At 42.5% G+C, this 12278-nt stretch overlaps 1 protein-coding gene across 1 annotated transcript in view; it reads right to left on the bottom strand.

The window, feature by feature from the left end:
- Positions 1–9861, bottom strand: part of LOC132826812 (dynein axonemal heavy chain 3-like) — a 323241-nt gene extending 313380 nt beyond the window's left edge. The window contains exons 1-4 of the mRNA XM_060843056.1: positions 9725–9861; positions 9507–9646; positions 3069–3227; positions 2720–2948 (exon numbers count right to left, since the gene is read on the bottom strand). Coding sequence (XP_060699039.1) covers positions 2720–2948; positions 3069–3227; positions 9507–9640 — 522 coding nt within the window. The 5' untranslated portion in view covers positions 9641–9646; positions 9725–9861. The remainder of the gene's footprint in view (positions 1–2719; positions 2949–3068; positions 3228–9506; positions 9647–9724) is intronic.
- Between the last annotated feature and the right edge of the window lie 2417 nt (positions 9862–12278).

Genomic DNA, 12278 nt, shown 5'->3' with positions numbered 1-12278 from the left:
GAAAGCTGAGTACAGGATTAAGGATAGGATTCTTGGAAGTGTGGAGGAACCAAGGATCTTAGTCTGCAGGTATATAGATCCTTTAAAATGGCCACCCAAGTGGACAGGGTTGTTAAGAAAGCATATGGTGTTTTGGCTTTCATTAACAGGGGGATTGAGTTTAAGAGTCGTGAGATCTTGTTGCAGCTCTATAAAACTTTGGTTAGACCGCACTTGGAATATTGCATCCAGTTCTGGTCGCCCTCTTATAGGAAAGATGTGGATGCTTTGGAGAGGGTTCAGAGGAGGTTTACCAGGATGCTGCCTGGACTGGAGGGCTTATCTTATGATGAGAGGTTGACTGAGCTCGGACCTTTTTCATTGGAGAAAAGGAGGAGGAGAGGGGACATAATTAAGGTATACAAGATAATGAGAGGCATAGATAGAGTCGATAGCCAGAGACTATTTCCCAGGGCAGAAATGGCTAACACGAGGGGTCATAGTTTTAAGCTGGTTGGAGGAAAATATAGAGGGGATGTCAGGGGTGGGTTCTTTACACAGGGAATTGTGAGAGCATGGAATGCGTTGGCAGCAGCAGTTGTGGAAGCAAGGTCATTGGGGACATTTAAGAGACTGGTGGACCTGCATATGGTCACAGAAATTTGAGGGTGCATACATGAGGATCGTGGGCTGAAGGGCCTGTTCTGTGCTGTACTGTTCTATGTTCTATGTTTTATATGTCGGTGTTTGGCTAATTGGCTGGTGGAGATAGGGAGACAATAGAGTTTCCTTAAATGGGGCAATCGAGAATGAGAGGTCATAGGTTTAGGATAAAGCATAGTGGATTTGAAGCAGCGATGAGGAGAAATCACTTCTCTCAAAGAATCATGAATCTGTGGAATTCACTTCCCCAGGAAAAAGAACGTTGTTCATATTGGAAAAAGACAATATTGTTGATGAGAATACTGAGAAACAGGCGACCAGACTAGATGGGATTGAGGTTCACAAGGAGGTGTTGTTAGCAATTCTGGAAAGTGTGAAGATAGATAAGTCTCATGGGTCAGATGGGATTTATCCTGGGATTCTCTGGGAAGCTAGGGAGCAGATTGCCGAACCTTTGGCTTTGATCTTTATATCATCATTGTCTACAGGAATAGTACCAGGAGACTGGAGGATAGCAAATGTTGTCCCCTTGTTCAAGAAGGGAAGTAGAGACAACCCTGGAAATTATAGACCAGTGAGCCTTACTTCAGTTGTAGGTAAAATGTTGGAAAAGAGATAGGATATATAATCATTTCAAAAAGAATAAGTTTATTAGGGATAGTCAACATGGTTTTATGAAGACTAAGTCGTGCCTCACAAACCTTATTGACTTCTTTGAGTAGGTGACCAATCAGGTAGATGAGGGTAAAGCGGTTGATGTGGTGTATGTGGATTTCAGTAAGGCATTTGATAAGGCTCCCCAAAGTAGGCTATTGCACAAAATATGGAGGCATGGGATCGCGGTGCTTTAGCGACTTGGATCAAAAATTGGCTAGTTGAAAGAAGACAGAGGGTGATGGTTGATGGGAAATGTTCATCCTGGAGTTCAGTTACTAGTGTATCGTAAGGATCTGTTTTGGGTCCACTGCTATTTACCATTTTTATAAACAAGTTGGATAAGGGAGTAGAAAGATGGGTTAGTAAATTTGCAGACGACACTAAGGTCAATACAGTTGTGGATAGTGCCGAAGGATGTTGTAGGTTACAGAGGGTCATGGAGAGCTGCAGAGCTGGGCTGAGAGATGGAAGGTGGAGTTTAATGCTGAAAATCATGAGGTGATTCACTTTGGAAGGAGTAACAGGGATGCAGAGTACTGGGCGAATGGTAAGACTTTTGGTAGTGTAGATGAACAGAGAGATCTCGATGTCCATGTACATAGATCCCTCAAAGTTGTCACCTAGGTTGATAGGGCTGTTAAGAAGGCATATGGTATATTCGTGTTTATTAGTAGAGTTCTGGAACCATGAGATCATGCTGCAGCTGTACAAAATGCTGGTGTGGCCACATTTAGAGTTTTGTACACATTGCATTACAGGAAGGATGTGGAAGCTTTGGATGTGGAAAGGTTCAGAGGAAATTTACTAGGATGCTCCCTGGTATAGAGGGAAGGTCTTACAAGGAAAGATTGAGGGACTTGAGGCTGTTTTCGTGAGAGAGAAGAAGGTTGAGAGGTGACTTAATAGAGACATATAAGATAATCAGAGGGTTAGATAAGCTGGACAGTGAGGGCCTTTTTCCAAGTATGGTGATGGATAGCACGAGGAGGCCTACCTTTAAACTGAGAGGTGATAGATAAAGAACAGGTGTCAGAGATTGTTTCTTTACTCAGGGAGTAGTAAGGGTGTGGAACGGCCTGGCTGCAACAGTTGTGGACTCGCCAACTTTAAGGGCGAATAGTATAGGTTAGATGGGCTTCATATTGGATTCACAGGTCGGCACAACATCAAGGGCAGAAGGGCCTGAACTATGCTATAATGCTCTATGAATAAGTTTAAGGAGGAGATGGCCAGGTTTTTAATGATTAATGGGTGAAAGGAAGGGCAGCAAATTGGAATTGAGGCTGAGATGAGATCAGCCATAATCTGATTAAATGGTGGAACAGGCTGGACGGGCTGAATGGCCTACTTCTGCTCCTAGTTTTTACATTCTTTAATCAGGTAAGGTTTTCCAAAGCAGAGATAGAATGAGCCACTTCACCTCATAAAGCCACTTTTCCACAAGGTCCTTGGCTTTGGCCGGGATGATGCGAGTGACAAGTTCAACTTTCTCCCCTTCGGCTGACTCAATGTGGGTAATTTCTTTGTTGGCGTTGAAGGTGAGCTGAGCAATCCCTTCGAAACATTTCTTGAGGTGAGGCTGGACTCGAAGGGGATCTTTTGTCTCTGAGAGAATCTCCAACAGTTCGTCATTAGAGAGGAAGAAAAACCTACAGAAAAGAAGAAGAACGAGGAGGGAGTGAAGCCCTGAAAATTCCACTCAGTCAACTCGAATGAGCCGCAAGCTGTTTGACCAAACAAAAGCGTACAAAAAAAAAGACGTAGGTTACCGGGGGAAGAAAAGTCTTTTCTTTTCTAAATACTCGTTGAGCCCCTTCTGAATGTCATCCAACAGTGACTCTGCTTCTCTCAGCTTATCCAACATCTGTGGCTGGGAGATAACTTGCATTGCATTGGCTCCCTTGACCGATTCTCTCATTATCAGCCTCCTGGAGAGTCAGAGAGAATAGACGGAATAAAGTGACTGTACCTTTGCACAACAGGCTTCACAACTTTAATTGAAAATGCATTGCCGCAAAACACCAGCATGAGCATGAAGCCACCAGGACCGTGTTAATACAACAGCCTTGCCTGTTACAAAAGCACAGCTGTCCTCATTCTCAAATTATAGCTAAATGGAACATGAAAAGCTGCAATTGTTCTCAGTGTGAATCATTTTTATCCCGAGACAGCCAATTGAAAACTGCCCTCACAAAAACGGGACAGAAGAGGGTTTTCTTTTTAAAATGCAATTTTGTTAATTTGCTCAGAGCAGGTTTTCATTATCGACGCCAGTACTTTCAGCTTATTTTAAAAAAAAGTGACACATTGTGACTGTCTGCCAAACCACAATTCTCAAGTTAAACACAAAGGAACAGCAGCTAACAGAATGGCTGAGCAGTATATAGCAAGGATACCATATTCAACTCGAGCCTGGTTTCAAAAGTGGCAGTCTGAATTAGTTGACTCTTATGGAAACTGCCATCTTTAATCCCCTACTGGATGCCATGAGGTTGTAGAGGTTGCTATATAAATGCAAGTCTTCTTTTCTTTCTGATGTGGTATTGACTCAAGTCTCACACTATGAAACAGTTCTAAATGGCTCTTATGGCCATTCACAAAATGAAAACTAGACCATTGGGGTTTTGATGGCTAGGACTCCATAATTCTCTGCAAATCAGCACAAAATACATTCAGAATACCTTGCTCTTTCTTTAAAATAAAAGAATGGCAACAGTCACACTTTGATGCTAATAAAAACCTACCAGGAATGCTAAACTCAAAGGACTGTCTTTCGAAAATACTTAAACACCTTGTTAAAAAGACATTTTTAAATTTCACAGTGTTACACGTTATAAAGATTTGTGCTTCATGCCTGAGGTTACTTACTATTTATGAAACTCGTAGTTTTCTGACAGTAAATATTTTCTGACATTATAAATAAGGGATAAAATTCTGAAAGGGACGCAGAAGCAGAATGACCTGGGTCTATGAGAGGAAATTATTTTGAAGGTAAATGGAGAAAGAGCAGTTAATAAAAATTCCAGTTTATTAATGGGGGCATGGAGCACTGGAGCAAGGTTTCTATAAGTCATTTGTCAGTCCTTAGCTGGAGTATTGCATTCTGGGCGCTACACTTTGGAGAGAGAGTGCAGAAGAGATTTACAAGAATGGTCCCAGGGATAAGGTTTATTAAGTAGGAGGATAGATTTGAGAGATTGAGACTGTTCTCCCTGGAGAGTTGAGGGCCAAGAAGAGATCTGATAGAGGTTTTCAAAAACATAAGGAACTCAAACAGAGTTGATAAGGAGAAATTGGTCCTGCTCAAAATTATTTAGGTTCTGAGCAGGGATTGTACAAATTAGGCCTGTTCTCTCCAGAATTTAGAAGGTTAAGGGGTCCAACATATTAATAGGAATTAATAGGAAAAGATAAACTATTACCCCTGAAGTAGATTCGAAAACTAGGGAGAATTAGGGCTGGACTATTCAGGAGAGATGTTAGATTACTTACAGTGTGGAAACAGGCCCTTCGGCCCAACAAGTCCACACCGACCCGCCGAAGCGCAACCCACCCATACCCCTACATATACCCCTTACCTAACACTATGGGCAATTTAGCATGGCCAATTCACCTGACCCGCACATCTTTGGACTGTGGGAGGAAACCGGAGCACCCGGAGGAAACCCACGCAGACACGGGGAGAACTTGCAAACTCCACACAGTCAGTCGCCTGAGGCGGGAATTGAACCCAGGTCCCTGGCGCTGTGAGGCAGCAGTGCTAACCACTGTGCCACCGAGCCGCCCTGATAGGAAGCATTTCTAATTTAGAACTCTCTTCCACACGCATCAGTGGATGCTCGATTTTAAATCTGAGATAAATCTTTATTGAGCACATGTATTTTGGCTGTTTTTTTGGAGTTGCATCACAGATCAGGCATGGTCTCACTGAGTGATGGAACAGGCTCGAGGAGCTGAAAGGCTGACTCCTATTTCTATCTGCAAATGTGTTGCTGGTCAAAGCACAGCAGGTTAGGCAGCATCTCAGGAATAGAGAATTCGACGTTTCGAGCATAAGCCCTTCATCAGGAATAAGAGAGAGAGAGCCAAGCCGGCTGAGATAAAAGGTAGGGAGGAGGGACTAGGGGGAGGGGCGATGGAGGTGGGATAGGTGGAAGGAGGTCAAGGTGAGGGTGATAGGCCGGAGTGGGGTGGGGGCGGAGAGGTCAGGAAGAGGATTGCAGGTTAGGAGGGCGGTGCTGAGTTGAGGGAACCGACTGAGACAAGGTGGGGGGAGGGGAAATGAGGAAGCTGGAGAAATCTGAATTCATACCTTGTGGTTGGAGGGTTCCCAGGCGGAAGATGAGGCGCTCCTCCTCCAGCCGTCGTGTAGTTGTGTTCTGCCGGTGGAGGAGTCCAAGGACCTGCATGTCCTCGGTGGAGTGGGAGGGGGAGTTAAAGTGTTGAGCCACGGGTTGATTGGGTTGGTTGGTTCGGGCGGCCCAGAGGTGTTCTCTGAAGCGTTCCGCAAGTAAGCGGCCTTACTATTTCTATCATCAAGAACTAGAGGGCACAGGTTCAAAGTGGTTTGCAAATGTAATGCAGGAACAAAGTGTCTTTGGATTAGGAATGCACTACCGGGAAACGTGGTCAAGGCAGGTTCAGTCAAGAGAGGCATAGGATGATTGTTTGGATAGAAACGGTGTGCAAGACATGATGGGCTGAATGGCCTTTTTCAGCACTGTGACGCGTCTGCGATTCCATCATCAATAGGCACCATTTCTGAGGTGATATTCTCAGCATTAGTCACAAACTAGGGGCAGACCATTTAGCCCTTAGAGCCTTCCCTGTCACTGGCTAAGATCAGGGCTGTTCGGAATGAGGCCTCAACTCCATTTTTCTCGCCATCTCTTAACTCCCCCCTTCAACTAAAATCTCTACCTGCTCTCAGGCTTGTGATCCTCATCGGTCACTTCATCGTGTTATTCTGTTTCGATTGACAAGTACAAAGAGCTGTTTATATTGAGTTTTGTTGCTCATCCATGGGATGTTCGTGAATCAAATAACATCTGACTCCCAGGTAAGGCTCATGAGAAGAACGTTTAATCCTGTTTCACCAAATCTGTGAGGGTCATCTTTAATTATTACATAATAGTGAAAGTCCTTTCAATATTTATAATAGACCCTAATGGATCCCTGGAGGGGTGGAGGTGAAGATTGTGTCTGATGTTGATACAAAACCCATCTCAAGCCCTAAGATTGTTACTGGTCCCAGGCACAAGGGAGTCAGGAGGGAGAGTCATTCCTAAAGAGGTTGTTTCTCAATGGAGAACCCCAATCTCAGTTTCTGGCCCCTCAAATCAGATGCATTTATGTACAAGGGACCTCTTTTCTGGCTCCCTCACCAACAACCCACAAAAATATGCCAGGGTTTGATGGCGCACTTTGTTGGATTGCAATACCATTGCTGGGGCACCAGTGAAGACAGAATGAAACCCTTTACTGGCCTTCAGTTGTGGGAGATCCCCAGAAATGGAACAGGGGAAATGTAGGAAGATGGGAGACTCCACCACTACCCTGAACTCCACTACCTCTATTTAACATCCCCCCTTCTTCACTGAACCTGCCATCGTGGAGGTAGGGGGTGAGGAGAATTAAATTCTGCCTTTTTATAATTGAGATGTGAAATAACAGCAGATGGCACACAGGAATATTGCAACTGAACTTCAATATAAACACCTGGGAAACCAATAGTAATAATCTGAGTCACTCACAGCACATTGTCCCATCAGAAATTCATCAAAGACCATCAGACAGCACCTTTCACACCCATGGCCACTTCCATCTCGGGACAAGGGCATGGCATACATTGGAACACCATCACCTGCAAGTTCTCCTCCAAGCCACTCACCATCCTGACTTGGAAATGTATCGCCATTCCTTCAGTGTTACTGGGTCAAAATTTCGGAATTCCCTCCCTAAAGGTATTGTGGGTCTACCTACAGCACATTGACTGCAGCGGTTCAACAATGCAGCTCACCACCACCACCAAGGACAACTAAGGACGGGCAATAAATGCTGGATCAGCTAGTGACACCCATGTCCCATATTTAATTTTTAGAAGTCATTCTGTGCCTTGTAGAGCTCTACAGGATCTAGCTAATTGTCATACCACACAGAATAATATTCAAAACACAAATGCAGAAAGGCTGATCTTTACTCTTCCAGAAGGATAATATAACATACAAATGATGCACTCTGGACCAACTGTACTGCAAAATGGCACTCCCATGCCCTCGTTTCAAGTGTTACTGGCTGTTGCTGGATTTTCCCTCTGGGTTGAAACATTCATTTAAACAAATGTAGTGTGCACAGACCGGAAAAATTGAAAACATTTTGGAAATGCATGTTGTGGGTAGTTGAAGCCAGTTGTTTGCACAGTTTGTTTTATATAAAAGCACACATATTACGTTCTGCATGTGCTAAAACATTTCTCAGATCATTGCGTTCATTTCAGTCTCAGGCAGCATCATTCAAGCTGTGTTCTGATTGACTGTCTCTTCACAAATCTGCCTCATTCTATTTGATGTCAATGTGAATGCCACTGTAACAGATCACAATTCAATCCAGGCTATTACGAAAAAGAAACATGATGGAATTGTTAAACAAAGAAGGACTTGTTTTGAGAGCACTTTTCGCAACCACAACCTCCCAAAGCCAGATGAAATACTTTCACAGTGAAGTCATTCTTGCAATACAGGAAACCCACTAGCTAATTTGCACACAGCAAGATCCCATAAGCAGCTCCTTAATAAATTATCAGATCATCTCTTTAACTGATGATGGTGGAGACCAGAGATAACTGCCTTGCTTTCCTATGCCCTGTGATCTTCTACATCCTTGCTGATAGATAGGGGCCTCACTGTTATGACTCGATTCAGACTTCACTGTACTGAGCATACTGCTGTGTAAGGGATTTAGGACCCTGGAGTAACTTTGTGATGCTGTCACAGACATGCTCCCCACTGGGCACAAATAGCACAGAGTGGGAGGAGTCAGTCAGACGATTAGGAATTTGGAAGAAAGAAGCACATGTTGAAATAGTCTTTTAATAAAGTAGGTTTGGAGCCAAAAATATCAAAGATTAATGAGTAAAGAAATGTTTTGGCTTAATTTGTGATCAACAGTCTGACAAAAAAAAACCCAAGTCCGAACACTGTTCTTGATGTTGTATTCCTTTCATCCAGCCCGTTCTTTCAACCCAAATTCTTAGATGAAGCATAAAACCAATTCCAAAAGAGACATGCCTTATGGCATTATTGGCGTTACTGTGCAATATTGAAAGATTGGAAAGTCATGTTTACTTGATGCTAAGACAGCTAGCTGTGCCAAGTTTTAAAGGTGTACGTGACACCCCTCAAGAGAGAAACAGGTCTTTGAACCTTTACAGGTCAATGTCTTCCTCGATCTTTTTGCGTGATTATGAACCAACTATTTTTAAATCAAATGAAATAACATCGTGATGTCCAAATTTACCACCAGATCAGAGATGAGAATAAGAAATTAATTAACTGGATCATTTTAAAAACCTTTGCTAGTGAAAAGCATTTGCAATTAGAAGGGTTTCTCATTGTTCTAGTTTGACATTAATCCCCTAGTCTCTTGCCTTATATCAACCTCATGTTTCCTCATCGGAGTTTAAAATTGCTAATTGCATCCCTTTAGCCGGGAGGACAATGCAGTCCATTCAGCTTCAAAAAGACTTGGACTTTGAGCTCGACTGACAGAAGGAGATTTACTCGGTGAGTTTTAAAAAAAACAAAGTCAAGCTACGCACTCAGAGTTCCAACAATGATAAGAAAACACTAGACAATGGGGTTCAATGTAAACACAATCAATGCAACACCAACTGAGCTGCTTATATTTCATCACTTATCGTGATTACAAATCTTTCTGCGTGAAGGAACTTAATTTTTATCAGGTTCTTTCATGTATGTTAGACGAACAAACGTTTTCACATGTATAGTGAATAAAACACGTTTGCCAGTAAAATATGGGATAAAACAATGATTTTGTGGATAAATTCATTATAGAACCACAGTAAATGTCACATTTTCTTACAAAAGCGGTTAGTTTCTATTATAATACAAACACAGACCACCTCCCCTCCCTTCCACTATGATCCTTTCAGATGTTTCTGTTTTGTTTAAGTAAAAGGAGTACCTTACCAGTTTGTATCCACCACGTCAAACATCTTTCCCTGCTCTGGGATTTGATTGTGGATATCCTCTGAGCTGAATATCGGCTCCAGGTACAGCCAAGCCATTTGGACACGGAGCCAAGATTCCAGGATATTATGCATCAGCCACTGTGAAAAGACAACATACTGGGTGAAGTCGAAATTGTTGCTACCAGTACGAATGTAACAAGAAAAGAGACGGATTACTTTTCAGAGAAAGGGGATGGCTCTGCAGATGCCTGTTCTCCTCCTTTCGGTCTTGCAAGCTTCTGGGAGGTGAACTCTCATCTTGCACAATCAGCCCTGACATTCCTTCTTCTGTTCTAGTTGAAGAAGCACAGTGAAGTAAGAGCCAAGCCTGCTCCTTGGTCAGTCTCACATGGATGAGTTGCTCACTTACTGAGTGACTGCCTATTTAGTTTCGTCTCTCACGATGAAAACTAAAGCAGCCTCAGTTCAGCAGTTTGCATGTCATGCTGTTCCCACAAGACCAGCACTGCAGCCCAAGTTGAAGAAGTTACATCAACTGAAAACTGCTGAAGCATGAACGCCAACAGATAACAAAAAAAAAACCCAAGGCGTGGGATGCAACAAAAAAAAATTCAGACACTAATTAAATTCTACAAGAAACCAACTTACCAGCTTAGACTCCCATGCTGATATTTCCTTTTCGAAGGAGGCAATAAATGGAGAACCTTTCATGGTGGTAGTTTTTACAATGTGGTCTTCAAGTAAAACCTGAGAGAAATAGATTAGACTCACGGATTATGGTCTTGAATGGATGCCAAGAATAAGATAAAATGAAGAGATAAGTTAGAGCTTGTACAGAGCTAGATTTGTGGCCAGCAACTGGCAATGATTGAACCTTATTGCTGTTTGCTGCAGAGACTGAAGTGTCATTTACAAAAGAAAACCCTCCTGCCCACAGAATCTCATCTGAAACTATTTCACTATTGTCACTTTTACAATTTAAATTTTCACACCTTCACTCAATAAGATCACAGAGTTTTTTATTTAAATACAGCATGCAAGATAGCAGCTATTAAATAAGCTCCAGACTCCTATCCAATCTTTTCCTGGTGCAATGGAGAGTATTTACTAAAAGCGCCAGCTAACTTCAAAGCAGACAATTTAAACCTCTTCTACAAAAAGCCTATTTTTGCAATAATGGAATTACACGATTCTTGTCAGTATCTGCAACAGAAGAATTAATTGTAATTTGTCAAGTTAATCCACTAAATGAGAGAATTCATCCTCTATTACTTGTTCAAAATTTGGGATCATATAATTTTGTATTTTTTAAAAGTGAAATTGAGACTGATTCTTATGAAATGACCAGGTGTGATTTTGGACGCTATTAATGAAAAATAGCTTCATACAAGTTTGGCTTATTCCTTTTTTTAACCAATTAGGAAATCAGGTATTTTTAAAATCACAAGAGTAGCAGCTGCCAGCAAGTGCCATCACACATACTGCAGCAAGCAAATGATCAAATGAGCTGCAGCCTTTAGATATCTTCTGATCTCTATTCGAGGCACAGCTGATCACTGAAGATTAGGTTCAAATCCAGTTACATTCTCAAGCTGAACACATTTTAAAGAGTGCCTCTGCATTTGATAAAATCCTACTCCAAGTCGAACAAAAATATGGAAACTGGTTCCAAACCTCCTCCTTAACCATCAAGTGTAGCTGCACAACTCACTCCTAAAGGAAACTGGAGGCATTCCCTCAATGTATCATGTAGGCAGTTCACAGAAGAGTGTAAGAATAATAATCAGCTAATTGCACTAGGGGATTTCAACTTTTCCGACATAATTTGGGAAAGTTACAGTGTTAAGTGTTTAGAGAGGGCGGATTTCTTGAAATGTAACCGGGGATCCTTTTATAGCAATATGTAGAAGGTCCAATGATCTGGTTGGACAAGTGTTCGACTTGGCAGTACGGGATCAGTTTTGTGATAGAGACTACAGCACAGCATGGTTCAAATTTGTTTTAGACTAGGAAAAAGATGGCTTCAAAAGCTGGCTTTGGACTAGGGGAAAGCTCATTTTATTAAAGTAAAGCAGGATCTGGCCACAGTAGACTGGGAACAGCTCCTTGCGGGTAAGTCTACTGCGGAGCAGTGGGGGGCATTCAAAAAGGAGCTGGGGAAAGTGCAGGTGCAACATTCACCCTTAAGATGGAAATGTAGGAGCAATAAGTTCAGAGAACCCTGGATGTCTAGATCAATTCAGGACTGGATAAGGATGAAGCAGAGTATGCCTTTCAGCAAGTCCAAAGGGAGCAATTCAGCTGCGGCCCTTGAGGAATACAAGACGTGCAGGTCGGAACTTAAGAAAGCAATTAGAAGATTAAAAAGGGGGTATGAGAAATGACTTGTGAACAGGATTAAGGAGAATGCTAAGATCTTTTATAAATACATTACAAAGAGTAGGGCTATGGTTATAACTTGGTATAACATAGTGGCACAGTGGTTAGCACTGCTGTTTCACAGCGCCAGAGACCCGGATTCAATTCCTGCCTCAGGTGACTGACTGTGTGGAGTTTGCACATTCTCCCCGTGTCTGTGTGGGTTTCCTCCCACAGTCCAAAGATGTGCAGGTCAGGTGAATTGGACATGCTAAATTGCCATAGTGTTAGGTGAAGGGGTAATGTAGGAGTATGGGTGGGTGGCGGGTCGGTGTGGACTTGTTGGGCCGAAGGGCCTGTTTCCACACTGTAAGTAATCTAATCTAATCTAAACTTGTCTGTGAGGCTGCAG

Source organism: Hemiscyllium ocellatum, chromosome 23 (assembly GCF_020745735.1).
Source record: "Hemiscyllium ocellatum isolate sHemOce1 chromosome 23, sHemOce1.pat.X.cur, whole genome shotgun sequence".
NCBI classification, from domain to species: domain Eukaryota; kingdom Metazoa; phylum Chordata; class Chondrichthyes; order Orectolobiformes; family Hemiscylliidae; genus Hemiscyllium; species Hemiscyllium ocellatum.
The sequence above is the reverse complement of the archived record's forward strand: the minus strand, read 5'-3'. Positions and strand labels throughout refer to the sequence as shown.